General features: G+C 37.1%; 1 protein-coding gene across 1 annotated transcript in view; it reads right to left on the reverse strand.

Moving 5' to 3' along the window:
- Window positions 1-22,127, reverse strand: part of MAMDC2 (MAM domain containing 2) — a 164,411-nt gene that overhangs the window by 15,012 nt on the left and 127,272 nt on the right. The window contains exons 11-12 of the mRNA XM_060154991.1: window positions 17,853-17,946; window positions 16,018-16,170 (exon numbers count right to left, since the gene is read on the reverse strand). Of these exons, the coding sequence (XP_060010974.1) occupies window positions 16,018-16,170; window positions 17,853-17,946 (247 nt within the window). The remainder of the gene's footprint in view (window positions 1-16,017; window positions 16,171-17,852; window positions 17,947-22,127) is intronic.

Raw genomic sequence — 22,127 nt, forward strand, 5'->3', positions numbered from 1 at the left:
CAACCGTAAGTACATTTACTATGTAAGTCACTTCTTTAAAAAAAAATAGGAGGTGGACTTCCCTGGTGGCGCAGTGGTTAAGAATCCGCCCGACGATGCAGGGGACATGGGTTCGAGCCCTGGTCCGGGAAGATCCCACATGCTGCGGAGAAACTAAGCCCGTGCGCCACAACTACTGAGCCTGTGCTCCAGAGCCCACAAGCCACAACTACTGAGCTTGCGTGCTGCAACTACTGAAGCCCATGCACCTAGAGCCCATGCTCCACAACAAGAGAAGCCACCGCAGTGAGAAGCCTGCACAGCGCAATGAAGAGTAGCCCCCGCTCACTGCAATTAGAGAAAGCCTGCATGCGGCAACGAAGACCCAACGCAGCCAAAAATAAATAAAATGAAATAAAAAATAGGAGGTAATTGTTAAGTGGTTTCTACCATAATTAAATTTAAAAGGCATTTGCAGTATTTTTTTTACTATGATAGTTGTCCCCAATATTTATTACTCAAGATTGAGAGTTATAAAGGGAAAAAAGTAGAATAGTCTCTCAGACAGTTCATAGCCAAAGGCAGTATAAATGTAAATTTTAATATTCTGCTTCTACTACTCCTTGCCAAAGACAGAACACCGTGCAATAACGTAATACCAGATACAGCAAGATCTTGGGTAGAACAGCCAGGAAATATCAACAAAAGAATACAGTTGAAAGAGACCAGAGACACATAGAGCTCATTCAAAAACATTATGATGGGTTGATTTGTAGTGCAGAAGAAAACAGCAAATGCCTTCAAATTTTGAGTATAACAATCATGCTCTTAAATATATGATGCTAAAAAAATGAAATACCAGGGACATTCCCTTGTGGATATGTTGAGTAACTTGTAGCTGACCTACGCTTCCACTGAGAAAAATTATTTTTAAAATGGATAAACTTTTTTTAGAAAACATCTGTTTTGAAGTTGTCAGAGAGCTTCCCAAGCAGCAAGAACTTGAGGGGCCAAGATCCCTGAGACAAGGGAAGGTCAGTGAAGTGAACTCAACATTCTTCAAGCTGCTTTCCCCACTGGGGCATTTGCCTATTCAGTTTAGAAGTTAAGCAGAGGGCAGCTAAGAGGCAGAGAAACCAACAGTTCTCACTGTGGGATGATAAAAACTGGAGTTCAGGGCTGCAAAAGCAGCTGGGGCTTGAGGATCAAGTTTTGTGAGAAATGATACACACAGCAGAGTGAGCAATCTTCCCTTGAGGCATGTGCCAAATTATTTTATTTATTTATTTCTTATACATCATGTTCTTATTAGTTATCTACTTTATACATATTAGTGTATACATGTCAATCCCAATCTCCCAATTCATCCCCCCACCGCCACTTTCTCCCTTTGGTGTCCATACGTTTGTTCTCAACATCTGTGTCTCTATTTCTGCCCTGCAAACTGGTTCATCTGTACCATTTTTTTAGGTTCCACATATATGCATTAATATACAATATTTGCTTTTCTCTTTCTGACTTACTTCACTCTGTATGACAGTCTCTAGGTTCATCCACGTCTCTACAAATGACCCAGTTTTGTTCCTTTTTATGGTTGAGTAATATTCCATTGTGTATATGTACCACATCTTCTTTATCCATTCATCTGTCGATGGGAATTTAGGTTGCTTCCATGACCTGGCTATTGTAAATAGTGCTGCAATGAACATTGGGGTGCATGTGTCTTTTTGAATTATGGTTTTCTCTGGGTATATGCCCAGTAGTGGGATTGCTGGATCATATGGTAATTCTATTTGTAGTTTTCGAAGGAACCTCCATACTGTTCTCCATAGTGGCTGTATCAATTTACATTCCCACCAACAGTGCAAGAGGGTTCCCTTTTCTCCACACCCCCTCCAGCATTTATTGTTTGTAGATTTTCTGATGATGTCCATTCTGACCAGTGTGAGGTGATACCTCATTGCAGTTTTGATTTGCATTTCTCTAATAATTAGTGATGTTGAGCAGTCTTTCATGTGCCTCTTGGCCATCTGTATGTCTTCTTTGGAGAGATGTCTATTTAGGTCTTCTGCCCATTTTTGGATTGGGTTGTTTGTTTTTTTAATATTGAGCTGCATGAACTGTTTATATATTTGGGAGATTAATCCTTTGTCTGTTGATTCATTTGCAAATATTTTCTCCCATTCTTAGGGTTGTCTTTTCATGTTGTTTATAGTTTTCTTTGCTGTACAAAAGCTTTTAAGTTTCATTAGGTCCCATTTGTTTATTTTTGTTTGTTTATCTGTTACTCTAGGAGGTGGGTCAAAAAATATCTTGCTGTGGTTTATGTCAAAGAGTGCTCTTCCTATTTTTTCCTCTAAGAGTTTTATAGTGTCCGATCTTACATTTAGGTCTTTAATCCATTTGGAGTTCATTTTTGTGTATGGTGTTAGGGAGTGTTCTAATTTCATTCTTTTATATGTAGCTGTCCAGTTTTCCCAGCACCATTTATTGAAGAGACTGTCTTTTCTTCATTGTATATCCTTGCCTCCTTTGTCATAGATTAGTTGACCATAGGTGTGTGGGTTTATCTTATTTGTTGTTGGGCTTTCTATCCTGTTCTATTGATCTATGTTTCTGTTTTTGTGCCAGTACCATATTGTCTTGATTACTGTAGCTTTGTAGTATAATCTGAAGTCAGGGAGTCTGATTCCTCCAGCTCCATTTTTTTCCCTCAAGACTGCTTTGGCTATTCGGGGTCTTTTGTGACTCCATACAAATTTTAAGATTTTTTGTTCTAGTTCTGTAAAAAATGCCACTGGTAATTTGATAGAGATTGCATTGAATCTGTAGTCCAAAAAATGCTTTGGGTAGTATAGTCATTTTCACAATATTGATTCTTCCAATCCAAAAACATGGTATACCTCTCCATCTGTTTGTGTCTTCTTTGATTTCTTTCATCAGTGTCTTATAGTTTTCTGAGTATAGGTCTTTTACCTCCTTAGGTAGGTTTATTCCTAGGTATTTTATTCTTTTTGTTGCAATGGTGAATGGGATTGTTTCCTTAATTTCTCTTTCTGATCTTTCATTGTTAGCATATAGGAATGAGAGAGATTTCTGTGCATTAATTTTGTATCCTGCAACTTTACCAAATTCATTGATCAGCTCTAGTAGTTTTCTGGTGGCATCTTTAGGATTCTCTATGTATAGTATCATGTCATCTGCAAACAGTGACAGTTTTACTTCTTCTTTTCCAATTTGGATTCCTTTTATTTCTTTTTCTTCTCTGATTGCCATGGCTAGGACTTCCAAAACTATGTTGAATAAGAGTGGCAAGAGTGGACATCCTTTACTTGTTCCTGATCTTAGAGGAAACGCTTTCAGTTTTTCACCATTGAGAATGATGTTTGCTTTGCGCTTGTGGTATATGGCCTTTATTATGTTGAGGTAGTTTCCCTTGATGCCCACTTTCTGGAGAGTTTTTATCATAAATCGGTGTTGAATATTGTCAAAAATTTTTACTGCATCTATTGAGATGATCATATGGTTTTATTACTTAATTTGTTAATATGGTGTATCACATTGATTGATTTGCGTATATTGAAGAATCCTTGCATCCCTGGGATAAATCCCACTTGATGATGGTGTATGATCCTTTTAATGTGTTGTTGGATTCTGTTTGCTAGTATTTTGTTGAGGATTTTTGCACCTATATTCATCAGTGATATTGGTCTGTAATTTTCCTTTTTGTAGTATCTCTATCTGGTTTTGGTATCAGGGTGATGGTGGCCTCGTAGAAAGATTTTGGGAGTGTTCCTTCCTCTACAATTTTTTGGAAGAGTTTGAGAAGGATGCGTGTTAGCTCTTCTCTAAATGTTTGATACAATTCACCTGTGAAGCCGTCTGGTCCTGGACTTTTGTTTGTTGGAAGATTTTTAATCACAGTTTCAATTTCATTACTTGTGATTGGTCTGTTCCTATTTTCTATTTCTTCCTGGTTCAGTCTTCCAGATACCTTGGAAAAGGTATTTCTTCCTTATACCTTTCTAAGAATTTGTCCATTTCTTCCAGGTTGTCCATTTTATTGGCATAGAGTTGCCTGTAGTAATCTTTCACGATGCTTTGTATTTCTACAGTGTCCATTTTAACTTCTCCTTTTTCATTTCTAATTTTATTGATTTGAGTACTCTCCCTCTTTTTCTTGATGAGTCTGGCTAAGGTTTATCAATTTTGTTTATCTTCTCAAAGAACCAGCTTTTAGTTTTATTGATCTTTGCCATTGTTTTCTTTGTTTCTATTTCATTTATTTCTGCTCTGATGTTTATGATTTCTTTCCTTCTACTAACTTTGGGTTTTGTTTGTACTTCTTTCTGTAGTTCCTTTAGGTGTAAGGTTAGATTGTTTATTTGAGATTTTTCTTGTTTCTTGAGGTAGGATTGTATTGCTATAAACCTCCCTCTTAGAACTGTTTTTGCTGCATCCCATAGGTTTTGGATCATCATGTTTTCATTGTCATTTGTTTCTAGGTACTTTTTGGTTTCCTCTTTGATTTCTTCAGTGATCTCTTGGTTATTTAGTAATGTATTGTTTAGCCTCCATATCTTTGTGTTTTTTACGTTTTTTCCCCCTGTAATTGATTTCTAATCTCATAGCACTGTGGTTGGAAAAGATGCTTGATATGATTTCAATTTTCTTAAATTTATCAAGGCTTGATTTGTGACCCAAGATATGATCTATCCTGGAGAATGTTCCATGTGCACTTGAGAAGAAAGTGTAATCTGCTGTTTTTGGATGGAATGTCCTATAAATATCAATTATCTATATCTGGTCTTTTGTGTCATTTAAAGCTTGTGCTTCCTTATTAATTTTCTGTCTGGGTGATCTGCCCCTTGGTGTAAGTGAGGTGTTAAAGTTCCTATTATTGTGTTACTATCAATTTCCTCTTTCATAGCTGTTAGCATTCGCCTTATGTATTCAGTTGCTCCTATGTTGAGTGCATACATATTTATAAATTGTTATATCTTTATTCTTGGATTTATCCCTTGATCATTATGTAATATCCTTGTCTCTGGTAACATTCTTTATTTTAATGTCTATTTTGTCTGATATGAGTCTTGCTACTCCAGCTTTCTTTTGATTTTCATTTGCATGGAATATTTTTTCCATCCCCTCACTTTCAGTCTGTATGTGTCCCTAGGTCTGAAGTGGGTCTCCTGTAGACAGTATATATATGGGTCTCATTTTTGTATCCATTCAGCAAGCCTGTGTCTTTTGGTTGGAGCATTTAATTCATCCACATTTAAGGTAATTATGGATATGTATTTTCCTATTACCATTTTCTTAATTGTTATGTGTTTCTTTTTGTAGGTCCTTTTTTTATCTTGTGTTTCCTACTTAGAGAAGTTCTGTTAGCATTTGTTGTAGAGCTGGTTTGGTGGTGCTGAATTCTCTTAGCTTTTGCTTGTCTGTAAAGCTTTTGATTTCTCCCTTGAATCTGAATGAGATCCTTGCCAGGTAGAGTAATCCTGGTTGTAGGTTCTTCCCTTTCATCACTTTAAATATATCGTCCCACTGCCTTCTGGCTTGTAGAGCTTCTGCTGGGAAATCAGCTGTTCACCTTATGGGAGTTCCCTTGTATATTATTTGTCATTTTTCCCTTGTTGCTTTCAATAATTTTTCTTTGTCTTTAATTTTTGTCAGTTTGCTTACTATGTGTCTCAGCATGTTTCTCCTTGGGTTTATATTGCCTGGGACTCTCTGTGCTTCTTGGACTTGGTGGCTATTTCCTTTCCATGTTAGGGAAGTTTTCAATTATAATCTCTTCAAATATTTTCTCGGGTTCTTTCTCTCTCCTCCTTCTGGGACCCCTATAATGCAAATGTTGTTGCGTTTAATGTCCCAGAGGTCTCTTAGGCTGTCTTCATTTCTTTTCATTCTTTTTTCTTTATTCTGTTCCATGGCAGTGAATTCCACCATTCTGTCTTCCAGGTCACTTATCCATTCTTCTGCCTCAGTTATTCTGCTATTGATTCCTTCTAGTGTTTTTTTCATTTCAGTTATTGTACTGTTCATCTCTGATTTTTTATTCTTTAATTCTTCTGGGTGTTTGTTAAACATTTCTTGCATCTTCTCGATCTTGCCTCCATTCTTTTTCCGAGGTCCTGGATCATCTTCACTATCATTATTTTGAATTCTTTTTCTGGAAGGTTGCCTATATCCACTTCATTTAGTTGTTTTTCTGGGATTTTCTCTTGTTCCTTCATCTCGTGCATAGTCCTCTGCCTTTTCATTTTGTCTATTTTTCTGTGAATGTGGTTTTTGTTCCACAGGCTGCAGAATTGTATTTCTTCTTGTTTCTGCTTTCTGCCCTCTGGTGGATGAGGCTATCTAAGAGGCTTGTGCAAGCTTCCTGATGGGAGGGACTGGTGGTGGATAGAGCTGGGTGTTGCTCCGGTGGGCAGAGCTCAGTAAAACTTTAATCTGCTTGTCTGATGATGGGTGGGGCTGGGTTCCCTTCCTGTTGGTTGTTTGGCCTGAGGCAACCCAGCACTGGAGCCTACCGGGCTCTTTGGTGGGGCTAATGGTGGACTCTGGGAGGGCTCCCACCAAGGAGTACTTCCCAGAACTTCTGCTGCCAGTGTCCTTGTTCCCGTGGTGAGCCACAGCTGCCTCCCACTTCTGCAGGAGGCCCTCTAACACTAGCAGGTAGGTGTGGTTCAGTCTCCTATGGGTTCACTGCTCCTTCCTTTGGGTCCTGATGCGAACACTACTTTGTGTGTGCCCTCCAAGAGTGGAGTCTCTGTTTTTCTCAGTCCTGCCAAATTCCTGCAATCAAATCCGTCTAGCCTTCAAAGTCTGATTCTCTAGGAATTCCTCCTCCTGTTGCTGGTCCCCCAGGTTGGGAAGCCTGACAGTGGGGCTCAGAACCTTCACTCCAGTGGGTGGACTTCTGTGGTATAAGTATTCTCCAGTTTGTGAATCACCCCCCCCCCAGTGGTTATGGGATTTGATTTCATTGTGATTGCACCCCTCCTACCATCTCATTGCTGCTTCTCCTTTGTCTTTGGATGTGGGGTATCTTTTTTGGTGAGTTCCAGTGTCTCCCTGACGATGATTGTTCAGCAGTTGGTTGTGATTCCGGTGCTCTTGCAAGAGGGAGTCTCTCATCCGCCAGGATGGAATTTCTTCTGGACTCTGCTGTGTACCTTCCACTCTCTCCTCTTCAGAAATAGAGCAGCCAGTAGTCCTCCCTCCAAGGAAATGGTGAGCTAAGTTGTGACTATGCAACAAAGTCTTTTTTACTCCATTGGAAACGCTGTTTAAAATTTCATTTTGAGGTTTTACATTTCCTTACTGGCCTCAACAATAGAGGATAGATTGAAAAGATAAGGCAAAACATTTAAAGTTATCCACATTTAGCAAAGCAATACCCTTCCTCTCCTCTGCCTTCCCAAGACTAAGACTACCCAAATTCTTTTTTTCCTTTTTTTAAAATTGAGATACAATTGTCAATAAACATTATATCAGTTTCAGGTGTACAACATAATGATTCGATATTTGTATATATTTAAAAATGATCACTCCAGCAAGTCTAGTTAACATCCATCACCACACACAGTTACAAATTGTGTATGTGTGTTTTGTGATGAGGACTTTTAAGACCGATTCTCTTAACAACTTTCAAACATGCAATACAGTGTTACTAACTATAGTCACCATACTGTACATTACATACCCATGACTTTATTTTATAGCTGGAAGTTGATAGCTTTTGACCACTTCACCCATTTCACCCACTCCCCACACCCTACCTCTGGCAAACATCAATCTATCTATATATCTATGAATTTGGTGTTTTGTTTTGTTTTTGGATTCCATATATAAGTGAGCACATATGGCATTTGTCTCTCTTTCTCTAACTTATTTCACTTTGCAAAATGCAATCAAGGTCCACCCATGTTGTTGCAAATGGCAAGATTTCATTCTTTTTTATTCCTGAACAGCATTCCAGTGCCATATCTATATATCTATATACTATATAGATAAATATTCACACATAACATACATACATACAGAAAACTGTCATTACTTGACCTGCTTGGCAAGTTTCATTCCCACACCTTGTCTTTATTTAACCTGACTGAGGTAAACCTTATTCTGTATGAACAGCCTTATCTCACGGGCATTTGCCAAGAACAATCAAACAATTGTTTAACATTGCAATTGCCTAAGGTGCTATTAATAATGGAAGCTAACAAAAGGCTGACAAAAAAATTTTCAGGAAAAAATTAGGGAATGATATGTCTGTGGGGGGCTTTGCAAAACTCCAAAATATTCTTGTCAATCTAGAAAACGATGCACATGTGCAGAGATATACACATACCCAGGAGAGAACTGAGAAGGTCCTAACCTGGCTGACTTTGAGTCTCTGAACAAGAAAAAAGTGAAGGCTAGCAGAGATGTAAATTGTCTACTTGAGCATTGAAACCATGCCCCAATACAAACACAGAGCACCTTTGCAAGGGCTGGGAGATGTATTGGTTCAAGTCATTTAAGAAAAATCTCTCTTCAGTCGTTAGTTGATGGTTAAGCTGAGCATATTTTTCAGTGGCCACACACAACAAAGAATAAAGACTCTATATAATTAGTTCAGGAAAGTCACTAAACAAGCAACTAGCAGGAACAACAGCAATAACAACAACAACAACAACAAAATGTTGGGAGGAGGGGAAGCTGTCACATTGTAGTATTAAAAATAACCAGTTTTTAACAAAAATTATGAGACACACAAAGGAACAGGAAACTGTGGCTCATACACAAGATAAAAAGCTGTCAATAGAAACTGTCTCTAAGGAAGTCTATAATTGAACTTACTAGACAAAGACTTTAAGTCAGCTATTATACATATGTGCAAGGAATTAAAAGAAACTCTGCCTGAAGAATTAAAAGAAAGTATGGGAGTGATGTCTCACCAAATAGAGAGTATCATTAAAAAGAGAATTTACAAAAAACCAACTAGGAATTATGGGTTTGAAAAGCACAATAACTGAAATGAAACATTCACAAGAGAGGCTCAACAACAGATTGGAACTAGCAGTTGAAAGAAGCAGTAAACTTGAAGACAGGTAAACTGAGATTATCCAATCTGAGGAACAAAGGAAAAGGAATGAAGAAAAATGAACAGAGCTTCAGAGGTTGGTGGGACAGCATCAAGTGTATTACCATATGCACAATGGGAGTCTCAGAAGGAAGGAAAGAGAGGAAGGGGCAAAAAGAACATTTAAAAAATATAATGGCCAAAAATATTCCAAACCTGATGAAAAATATTAATCTACACATCCAAGAAGGTCAAACAACTCTAAGTGGATAAACTCAAGGAGACATGCACCTAGAAAAATCACAGTTAACTACTGAAAGACAAAGACAAAGACAAAGAAAACTTTGAAAGCAAGAGAAAAGTGACTCAAGTAACTCATCATGTACAAGGGATCCTCAATAAGATTAACATCTGACTCCTCCTCAGAAAACATGAGACCAGAAAGCAGTGAGATGACATAATTCAAAAGTGTTGAAAGAAAACCAAGAATTCTATATCAAGAAAAAGTATCCTTTAAAAGCAAAGGAGAATTTAAGACATTCCCAGACAAACAAATACTGAATTCATCACTACCTACTAAAGGGAATCCTTCAAGCTGAAATGAAAGGACACTAGACAATAACTCAATCCACATGAAGAAAGAAAGAGCACTGATAAAGGTAACTATATAGGTATATATAGAAGACAGAATAAATGTATTTTTGTTTCTCTTTTTAAAATATCTGATTTAAAAGACAACTGCATAAGGCAATAACTTAAAAATCATGTCTATGGGCTTATAATGTAAAAGATATCATGTACATGACAATCATAGTACAAAGGAAGGAGGAGGTTTTGTATACCATGAAAAAATTAAGTCAATATTAAATATAAACTAGATTGTCTTAAGATGTTAATGTTAATCTTTAGGGCAATACTAAGAAAATCACCTTTAAAATATATAGTAAAACAAACAATAAGGAGATTAAAATGTTATCTTAGAAAGTATCTATTAAACACAAAAGAAGGCAGTAATAGAGGAATAAAGGAACAAAAAAACCCCTGTAATACATACAATACAGAAGACAAATACGAAAAAAGCAGACATAAATTCTACCTTATTAGTAATCACATTAAATGTAAATGTACTAAACACTCTAATCAAAAAGTAGAGACGGGTAAAATGGATTTCAAAAGATTCAGTTATATGCTACCTCCAAGAGACACACGTTATATTCAAAGACACAAATAAGGGGCTTCCCTGGTGGCGCAGTGGTTGAGAGTCCGCCTGCCGATGCAGGGGACACGGGTTCGTGCCCTGGTCCGGGAAGATCCCACATGCCGCGGAGCGGCTGGGCCCATGAGCCATGGCCACTGAGCCTGCGTGTCTGGAACCTGTGCTCTGCAACGGGAGAGGCCACAACAGTGAGAGGCCCATGTACCGCAAAAAAAAAAAAAAAAAAAAAAAGACACAAATAAGTTGAAAGTGAAAGGTTGGAAAAAGATATGTCACTCACAGTACCTAAAATAGAAATGGAGTGGCTACAGTAATATTTGACAAAACAGACATTAAACAATGAGATACCACCTCATATCCATTAAGATGGGTATAATCAAAAGCAGAAACCAACAAGTATGATAAGTATATGGAGAAATATGTGTGAAGGAGAAACTTTCACACACTGCTTGTGGAAATGTAAAATTGTGCAATCACTTTGCAAAATAGTCTGGCAATTCCTCAATGTTTAAATATAAAGTTACCATATGACCCAACACAACCAAAAGAAATGAAAACTTATATTCACACAAAATCCTTTTTGCAAATACCGTAGCATCATTATTCATAATAGCCAAAAAGTAGAAATAAACAAAATGTTCATCAGCTAAATAATGGATAAACAAAATGTGGTATTTCCATGCATTGGAATATAATCACAATAAAACCAAATGAAGTGCTGATTCATGCTACTAGGATGAACCTTAAAAACATTATGCTAAGTGAAAGAAGCCAATCAAAAAACTACATGTTGTATAATTGCATTTATATTAAAGATCCAGAATAGGCAAATACATAGGGACAGAAAGTAGATTAGTAATTATCTAGGGATGGGGGTGGCAAGAGTTGGGGAGGGAATGGGAGTGAGTGCTAATGTATACAAGGTTCCTTTCTGAGGTGATAATGATGTTCTGGAATTAGATAGTGGTGATGGTTGCACAACTGTGTGAATATGCTAAGCACCACAGAATTGTATACTTTAAAAGAGTGAATTGTATAGTGTGTGTATTCTATCTTAATAAAGCTAATAGTAAAAAAAATGGAAATTTTGTAACTGAAAAATAGAATTACTAAAATTAAGTACTCAATCATTGAATTTAACAGCATACTGGACATAGCAAAAAAGACTTGCAAACTAAAAAAAAAATAGGTCAATAGAAAATATCCAAGCTGAAGAAAGAACAAAAAGAAAGAAAATCTTTGTAAAAGAGCATACAGGATGTATAATACATGGTGAGATCTTTTAATGTACATGTAATTGGCCTCTCAGGAAGAGAGGAGATAAAGTGGGGCAGAAGCAATATTTGACAAGATAAAGGTCAAGCATTTTTGAAAACTCAACATAAAGATTAAGGAAGTTTAATGAACCCCAAACAGAATAACTACCAAGAAGACTACACACATGCAAATCAGTTTAAAATGCTGGAAACAAAACATGAGAAGAAAATATTAAAAGCATCCAGAGAATAAAAGTACCCTTTCAAAGGAACAACTATATGACTGAAAACTGACTCAATAGAAATGATGGAAGCCAGAGACAACTGAATGACATCTTTAAAGGTCTGATTAAAAAAATGATTGTCAACTTAGAATTCTATTCTCAGCAAAAACATCCTTCAAATGTAAAGAAAAAATAAAGACATTCTCAGACAAACAAAAACTGAGAGAATTCATTAGCAGTGGACTTACACACACACACACACACACACACACACACAACCCCAAACCAAAACCAAAACCAAACAAAACACTAGATGCAGAAGAAAATACTTCTGGCAGAAGAGAAATATTTCCTAAAAAAAAAAAAAAAAATTCAAGAGAGAAACATGGAAATTCAGGAAGGAATGAATACTAATGGAATGGAGAAATATGTGAATAAATATAGAAGCAACCAAACCAGTCATATCTTTTGGGGCTTAAAAAATACAGTTTCTATATGCCTAATAACATAGGTTCAAAATATATACAAGCAAGAATTGATAGAACTGAAAGGAGAAATAAATTCACAATCATAATAGGAAATTAATACACCTCTCAACTGAACAGATAAAAATCAGTAAAAATATAGAAAATAGGAACAGGATTACAAGCTTGATTCAGTCAACATATACAGACCACTTCATACAACAACAACAAAATATACATTATTTTCTAACACACATAGAACATTTACCTAAATTGACTCTTTTTTGGGCATTTCAACAAATTGCAAAGGATTGAAATCATTAAGGGTATGTTCTCTGAGCATAGTCGGATTATCTAGAAACAAGTTAAAAACAGTAACTAGAAAATTCCCAAATATTTAGAAATTAAGCAATACACTTATAAATAACCTATGCATAAAAGAAAAAAGCAAAATGGAAATGAGAAAATACTTTGAACTGAATGAGAGGGAAAACACAACTTATTAAAACATGTGGGTTACAGCTAAAACTGCATTTAGAGGGAAATTTGCAGCACTTTTCTATGTACATGTTATACTTCAGTAAGTATTTTACTTTAAAAAAATGAAGAGCAATGTACTTTTCTAGCAGTATCTAGGAGATCCCTGGCTGGGTATTTAGGGGTCCTGGATTACAACCCAAGTTCTAAACTAATACTGAGTAGTTGTCAAAGTAAGGATAAAGGAAAAGCATCTCAGTGTAGGAAAAGAGTGCAGAACTGGGTGTCATGATCGTCTGGTTCCAGTCCTAGACCCCCCTTTAACTATGTCAGTTTGTTGAATCAAATAACCTCAGTTAGGAGGTAAAACCTGGGAGCATCTGAGCTAAACTTGGTTGCAGATACTTATCTAGGTATCACAATAATTTTAAAACTTGATTTTGAGTACCTTTAGATGATGCACATACATCAGCAAACCACAGTCCCCACCGCACTCTGTTACATAACAGCCCTCCTGCTAAAGACATGGTTTCCTAACACATGACTGCATCTGAATTTGCAACATCCGGGCCATGTGTTTTCTAAGGTCCTTTCTGGTTTTAATGTTCTTTGTTTCCATGACTTGCACTCAAAATTACGTCCAAAATCTGGATATACTTCTACTAAATATTATTCATTGTTTATCTGAAATTCACATTTAACTGGGTGTCACGTACTTTTACTTGCTAAATTTAGCACTTCTACCATCAATGCAAGTGACTTTACAAGATTCCACAATAATAACCCGTTCAGGAGGGACCATTTTGAAGGCTGATATAATCTATGGTAGATTGTTTGCAAAAATAGCCGTAATTATTCCTTCCCTATATCCAGTAGCTCCTCCCATCAAGAGATAGAGTCCATTTCCTCACTCTTTGAATCTGAGCTAGCAGAACAAGTTATCCCAGTTGAGGCCCCCCTAAACTAGCCAGCTCCTCACTAACCTGGCAGATGGCTTCAGGTGCATGAATGAGACCAACCAAGAACTGAACTGCCCAGCTCAGCCCAGATCAAATTGCCACCTTGCAGAATAGTGAGTGAAATAAGTGGTTATTATCTTAAGCCACTAAGCTTTGGGGTGTTTGCTATACACTAAAAGCTACCTGATATAGAACCAATTCTAATCCTAATAAAGGAGTTAGATGTGATAATCCTTTTTCTTATAATGTTTTTGACAACTGGTCTCTGATTTATGAAGCTGATACTCTTTCATATTGTACAACATTCAACAAAAGTCATTCATTCATGGTATTGGCCTGTTTCTTTTCAAGCTGATCTGAATATAAATGCCCAAGACCTCACCTTACGTATCACCTGAGATGAAGGCGGAATCAAGAGAACTGTGTTTGAGTCCTGGCTCTCATACCCAATTTGCCTCTGTCTACCCTCATCTTTATGAGAGAGCCACTAGAGAAGGGTTTCAAGCCTTTTCTGAGATCGAACTGCTTCTCATTTTCCCAGACCTTTGTGATGACTTAGACAGATGTTGAGGATAGTGTTAGATGTAAAGCCCCTAAGCAGGATGGCTAAGAAAGTGGTGCCTAGTATGATGTCTATTGGGAAAACTATCAAGTAAAGCTTCATCATTTTGCTTTGGGACCACTAAAATGGTCCATTTAAAGCCTTTCAATGAATGCTTTTTCTACAAAGAGTGAATATGCAAATTCCTTAGCATGTAGACGAGGCTCTTGGTGATCTGGTTCTCATCTGACTGTCCTCTGTCATAGCCCACCACTTTCCTAGATGTGGCCATATGAGATGCTTCTGTTCACTACTACAGATTTTCTGTCTCACTGGTCTCTTATTCTAGTCACTATTACTACAACTAATTCTACACAGTCTTTAAACAGTTTCACTCAGATGCACCTGATAGATGCCTTGTCTTGGGCCCATGCCAGCTGCCTGTTACTTCCTGTATTTGATGCTAAGTTTTGTGCAGTCATTTTGGGCTTGGCCCTCGGCAGAATCACTCAGCACCCATGCAAATGTAACCTAGAAATAAGGGAAGAGAGAGTAGCCAATGCTGAATGGACAGTTATCCCTGGCCAGTGCAGGAAGGGAACCTGTGGACAAATGCTTCTCCCTTTCTTCCCCTGGGTGATGGCTCTGAGACATACTTCAACATGGTTTCTCAGCTGTTTGAAAGTTAAACACAGTTAAAGCACAGAGAGTCTTCCCTTTTATCATCTCCAAACTATGAATCAGGCCCATGCTGAGGGAGAAAGATGATTTGCTTGAATGAGAAACTGAAGTTTTAATTTGAATTGGACTTTTTAACATACCTGAATGTGTGGCGGCTCCTATACCTCAACCAGACTGAGAAGCTATGGGATCTGCCAAGGGGTGGGGAAGGGAGAATTCTCCAGCGTATGTTTGAAGAGAGTGTTGGAAAGAAAAAACAAAGCTGTTCCTGATTGCACCCTACCAAATTAAGCCAATTCAACAAATAGGTTATGCTATAGGTTGCTCTGTGGTGTTATTCCCTAGACTTATCTTGAGGTAGAGTATAAGAAACAGCACTATGCAACTCTCTGTAAGGACCCTTCAGGAAATATCTCTATAATCTTAGCATCAGGGATAGTTCTTTTTTTCTGGGCCAAATGATGTGCTGTTATCCAACTGGTATACCAAGTAAAATTGAGAGGATCAGTGAGAAAGGTCTATTCTTTAGGGAGTATTTTTATCACTGACATTGTTTACAATTGCTGACACATGGTGATAATAAGAAGTAGATCAACTTTTAGCCTAGTTTATTGTAGTTTATACATTTTCTACAGAAAATGCACCTCCTTATTGCCTCCACCAATTGATGGACTGCTTCATCTGTTTCTATCCTAAGAACACTGTAAGTCATGTTTTACAGATGAGTTTTCCATCTTTTTCAGTTTCTAGAAAGTGAGGACTCAAACTGATATATCTCCTCCCCTGTCTGCCAGCATATTTCTATACTAGGTCTGAGTCCTGGGCTTAAGTTTACATCATCATATACTTTTTTTTCATCTTTGTCCATCTCTCTTTTATTTTTAAACCTACCTCTAATTAAATTGTCTTTGTGCATATTTTTGTAAGCTCTTTAAATCCTTTTTCCAGCAAGATATATAAGCAATGTAATAAACAGAAAGAATGATTTTAAATGCACATACTGCATTACCTACCCCACATGTGTAGCATCCCACGCGCAGTTCATTCTAGACACATCATTTTTCCCATTTCAAAATGCAGTAAATGACCCCTAGAATGCTACTTCTGGTTTCCTTAGGAAACAGCACCATGTGGCATAACTCACCTACCCCAGTAGTGTGATCTCCCTTTGGTCCTGTGTAGGAGGTAGGAGTTTCTCCCCTCCTTCTGTGCCAGCTGCTCCGGTTCCTTCTCTCCTGCGTAAATGCACATTCATCTTGTTCGAAAGTACACTCTCCGGGTGGAGTTGGAAGCTTCTCTGCAAGGAAACAGCAGGTGATGCAATTGCTGAGGCTCTTTCAATGAATATGTATTCCAAGGCTCACTGGAAGCACGTGCTGCACGTATGGGTGTCGTCTGGCCACAGGCCCCACATGAAGAGGCAGCCCCCTCACCAGAAGCCCACCTAAGCCACGCTGGTGCTTCCAGCTAGAGGCTGGACTCCACCCTAGGTTCTGCCAGAGAGACAGAGAACAATCAGAAATCTAGATCCAAAAGTATGGGAATACTTTGAGAAAGAAACTTTCTCTGACTTGTGAATTTATTTGTGTGAATGAGCTTATAAAGCTCTGAAAATTGGAGGTATGTTGCCTCTATGGAAACATAAAAATAATAAAACGGCATGCAGGAGCATTCTTCAGAAATCCAGAATGAGTGAAGGGAATCCTCAGAGCAACTCTATAACTGCTTTGGAGGAGGGGGAGAATGTGAAAGAATTAAATGTGATTTTGGAGACATAGCTTAATATGTGCGGAGCAGGTTACTGAATTTTTCTGTGCCTCAGCATTCTTATTTGTAATGTGGGAATATTAGTGGTATCCACCTCAGGGGGTTGTGAGGATTAAGTAAGATGATGTATGTAAAATATTTAGAACATGAAGTTCTCAATAAATATTAGCTAAATATATATTAGAACTTGGTGTTTTGCTACCTGGAGGCTTATTTTCCATTTCCAAAAACAAATGTTTATGTCTTTGGGTGTTATCTTCAATAACTGTAATAATGATTATTATTAGAGTGGTGTCACCTCCCAACTTCCTGGGGACTTCTTTGGTTGTACCTCCCTACCTCTAGATTCTCTAATAAATAGCTTATCTTTTCCATCTCTTGCATGATAATTCTTTTACTTCTTTTATTTTATATACACTACAAGCTAATGAAGGCTCATTCCCTTTTCTATGTCTTGAGTGTAGAGATTTTTATCTTGTTTTATGTTGTTCTTGCAATGCCACACAAATCAACTACAAACAAATTATCTTTTAATTAAATAAACATGGAGATTATTCTCTGGTGCCAAATTGATGCCACAATTTGCCTGTTTGTTAAAGAAATGGATACCCTGAGACTCAGGATGCAGTGGTAATTAGTAGATAGAAACCAATGATTTGGGTTGAGGTATGCACAATTTTCTCATTAGACATAAGGTCCAACACACAGCCACAATATTTGTCACTATCATCAATGCTTGCTCCATTGTTCCACTGTCATTTAATTCACTTGGAAAATATTTATTTATTATCATTTAGATATGATATGTTTACCTAGTCTATGTATAATAATTTCACCAATATTTCTTGAAAATCTGCATGCGTATGAGGCAACAACAATAATAATAACAAAAGGAATTATAATAGAAGGTATTTGTTTTTAAAGCACTCTTTTGTGCCAGGTCCTACACTAGGGAATTTAAGTGTATTATCCCCACTTTTCAGGTAGGTATTACCACCTCTCTTATAGATGAAGATACAGGGGTCAAGTCATATGTACAAAGTCACACATTGCATTCAAGGCATCATTTCTAAATGAGAGAGGCACTTCTGACAAGAAAGGCAAAGGACAGACTAGCACAGATTAAATGTACGTGGTATGTTCTTAGAGAAACAGGACATGCCATGAAATGGCCAGGGAGACAAAAGAAAGCTGAAATGACCGCCGTCTTACCTGGAGACGAGCAGCTTCCCAATTCTATTGTGATGTCATCCAGGGCTACAAGTCCACAGTCCCAAAAACTTTTGCACAGGCTCATGAAAACCACCTGCAATTCAGAAAAGTAAAACTGTGAGTTCTGTCAACCGAAAATTGGAAACACTTACGACCTGGGATGTACTTGACACAACAGATGTGCAGAAGCAAACTACAGGCACCTCTTCATTGTTTGTGAACCACAGATCACAGTGGCATGAGTAATGGTTAACCATTTATATATGACCCTGGGACTACTTCTCTTATTTTTTTCAGTAGAATCAAGCTCACAATGATATGTTGTGTACACTAATGCTGAACTTAGTTTACATTCTTTAAAACACTGGGAGAGGAAAGCAAGAAGTTAACTAGGTGGCAGAGGAAAACCAGTCAACTTTTAAATATTTTCCCCAGATAATCCACAAAGTGCGTACAGGGTGGATGGCAGTCCATGCTTTTTTACAAACATTTCCAGTGTAAACACACTATTGATTCTTTGGAATTGACTTTCTGGCAATGTGCTTCATTCATAGAGTGAACAAAGTCCCAGTGATTTGCTATCTGGAGACCCAAGTTCCATTTCCAAAGTAAAGATCTATGTCCCTGAGTGTTATCACTAATAAAAGCCCTAAATGCAGTTATTTTATCAGGCCAAACATTTTTACTGTTGTATGTGAAGGAAAAATAAATCTCTACTATAAATTATTAAATTTATTGTGCCAAAGACAGAGAGAAAAGTCTTGGATTTCTTTCCATTAAGCCAATTTAAAAGTCTCCTTTTCATGTATAGGATGAGCAAAGAGCGCTTTTCAAAACATTTATACTAGATTTTCACTGTACTTTGCAGTTTACAAAGCTGCTTCACAGGTATAACCTAATGCTTAATGAGCACAAGGTCATTCAGTCCATGGTCAATCCCTCAAATACAAATCTTAATTCAAAAAAGACAAAGAGATAGTACAGAAAGTACAACCCAAATTATGAATAATGAGAACATTTGATTCTTTTTAGGTTCTAATGTACAGTATGCTATGTCTTCAATTTATCTGTGTTATCAATAGGATCTAACTGCTCTTTGATGATCAGGGCCACCAGAATATAGAATTTATTTAAAAAGAAATTGAAAAATCTCATGACAGTTTATCACTATGCAAAATATAAAATGTCTTAGGCCAATATCTTCAGAATAACTCCTAATCGTAAGATGTGTGAAAGTTTACTTGGACTGTATTCATATTACTTTAAATTATAAAAAGGATAGTTTGGAGATGTGATAATATATAACTATATGTATTTACAAGGAACAAAATAAAAGGGGCATTTGGGGTTTTTTAATTTAACTTCCATTAATTTTCTTATCTTTATATATTCTAGAGATGATCTGACTATGTAAAATATTTTACTTGTAGGATTTATGCGTGGGAACTTGTTCCCCATTTGCAAAGCAGAGGTCTATGGCATCAGCCCTGAGTACAGTTACATTTTATCAGCAATTCTTCCTGTTCTATGGGAAGGAGTAGTAATCTGTCTCGTAATTTACTGAATTAATAGTGCTGCAGCTAGAAAAGATTTGGCTTTCTTTTCCTTTCGTTCTTTAAAGTCTGTTTTTGACATGAATAGTGAAAAAGTACTTTTTCAAAATGATTCTGTGGTAGTGAAATGATTCACCATGTAAAGTATTACCTAAATAAGACTCAAACATTTGGCAGGTAAACATATCTTAAAGAGGAGAAATGTAAACATGCTTTCACATGTTTACTACAGCATTATTTTATAATGACCATAAAACCAAGCAAGCAAGGAAGCAAACAAATGAAAGAACCCAAGATTTCAAAAACAGAGGAAATACACAAATCATGGTGCTACAATCTAAGAAATAGGCAATCATTCACTCTGATAGCTTGTGAATATTATTTAGTAGTAGAGAAATATATTCCTCTCATAATGTTAAGTGAAAAAAAGCTGGTTATAATAGATAAAATAAAGCAAAAGAAAGTAAGGTAAATTATATCGAACTCATCTAAAAATACATAGAAAAAAACCTTGAAAATTTACCAAATGTATAACAGTTTTGTTAGGTTCATGAAATTACGGGTGTTGAATAGAATTTCATTTTCTAAACATTCTTTAATTTTGCTATATTTATAATTGAGAGAAAAGAAGAAGGAATCAAAATATCTATAATGAAGATGTGGAATAATGAGTTACTGTTTTTCAGATTGGCACTGTTTATTATAGTAGCCACGAGGACATGTGGCTATTTAAATGAAAACTAAATAAAATTTAAAATTCATTTCCTTAGGTGCACTAATCACATTTCAAGTGCGTAACAGCCACATAGAGCCAGTGATCAAGTGAGCTGGTTATGGAAGATATGTAACATTTCCTCATTGCAGAATGTTCCACTGGATAGAGCTTCCTGGCTCCTTTTGGACATTCCAAACAAATCTGTGAACTGCCACAGTGGGTTAAGTGAAATGCTAAAGATGTTCTGGACAACAGCAGGCCACTAGGTTATTCCTATCTTAGAACTCTTTCTACACTTAGAATACCGGCCAGACCACATGTTGTTCTGATAAAAGAGCCACAAAGTCAGTCAGCTATGTACTAGATTGAAACTATGGCCTCAAACCTCAGATCTGTTTGGCAGTTGTCTATCAGCATTCCAACACACAAAAGAAACGTGACAAGATCAGCTCGTTTGGTCTAACACATTGGATTTCCACCCTGCTATAAATAATGCTGATAATGTCATCTCCTATTCTTGTGCCGCCATCTTGCATTTTGAGGGCCTCTTGAGGTGGAGAGGTTATTTTAGGGTAGTTGGTGACTGGGTAAGCTGAGGATTGGGCCTGGCTGACACAGGCGAAGAGAAAGCCAAACATTTTGGTCTGTTGTTAAGAACTCTCTCCCTGGGTCCCATTAAGAATGTGACAAGAAGGAAATTGTCCATAGTCTAAATTCTTAAGGGGATTAACCTCTTGTTTATTTATAGATCTTTTTTTTAAAAAAACAGTGTTTATTTCATTTTTGGCAGTATTTCAAAGTAAACAGAATATCTCTAAAGACTGGGAAAAAAATCTTAGGCAACTTGAATAGATACTAATATCTATTTAAGAGGGGAGAAGAGGGACAAAGTAAATTGCTGTCCCTTAGACAGTGTTCTTGATTTTATGCAAATCTCTTAAAAGTTAGGGCAAATTAGATTTGTGTAAATGAATTTGTTTCAGTACACTAAAGGTTCCAGTCCTTAGGGACTAGTGATACTTAAAATTTTTTTTGATAGAGAATATTAATCGTTGAGAAAACTTAGCTAGACTAACTTTGGAAATACAAATAGGCAGTGAATGGAGAGAGTGATAAATACATATTTGCAAACAAATAATTTTAAATATAGTCAAGTAAGGATCAAAAACATGATTTAACTTACTTCTTATCATATTAAAATTAGACATTGCACATGCTCATTTATCTACAGCAGGGTGTTCTGATCGCAGCCCTATTGACATTTGGGGCCAGATAATTGTTTGTTGTAGGGGACTTCCCTGTGCATTGCAGGATGTTAAGCATTCCTGGTCTCTACTCACTAAATACCAATATCACCCCCAAGTTATAAATCAAAAATGTCTCCAGACACTGCCAAATGTCCCTTTGGGGAGGGGGGCCAGGGCAAAATCTTTTCTGGCTGAGAACCACCAGTCAAAGGTGGTAGAAAACTGCTATGTGGATTATCAAACCCCACTTGCTAAATTTCTATTACGTGTAGTCCCTATGTGAGGAACTTTCAGATCTGTTACCTCCTTTTTGGATTCTCTGTTAATTTCAACCTGTTAATCCTTCCCAGTCAGAGCAGGACAGTTGTTTACATGTTAAAAGCAGGCTAGATTGAATTAGTTTTCTTCGCCTCTGCACATCACCAGGTGGTAGTTCTAAGGAGCAATGAAATACCCTCAAGCTCTGGAAAGAAAAGGCAAAGGAGCAAAAAAGCAAGGGAGATGGACTGACACTCCAGCTGAATAATCATCCTGGAGATGATCAGGGCTTCACTCTTCCAATTTCCTTCTTCAGAAAACTGCAAATTGTCAAAGGGCAATGGAGTATCTTCTTTGTTTTCACTTGCCTCCCTTTCAAAAAAGAATGATCTACTCCCTCAAAATAACATAATGACAGGGAGCAAATCCTAAGGGTAACTGAGAAAACTTTCCTCATAGTATACAAATTTTAATTCTCTCCTAAAGTTTTTCCCTCCCAGGG

This window comes from Lagenorhynchus albirostris, chromosome 7 (genome assembly GCF_949774975.1).
Source record: "Lagenorhynchus albirostris chromosome 7, mLagAlb1.1, whole genome shotgun sequence".
NCBI classification, from domain to species: domain Eukaryota; kingdom Metazoa; phylum Chordata; class Mammalia; order Artiodactyla; family Delphinidae; genus Lagenorhynchus; species Lagenorhynchus albirostris.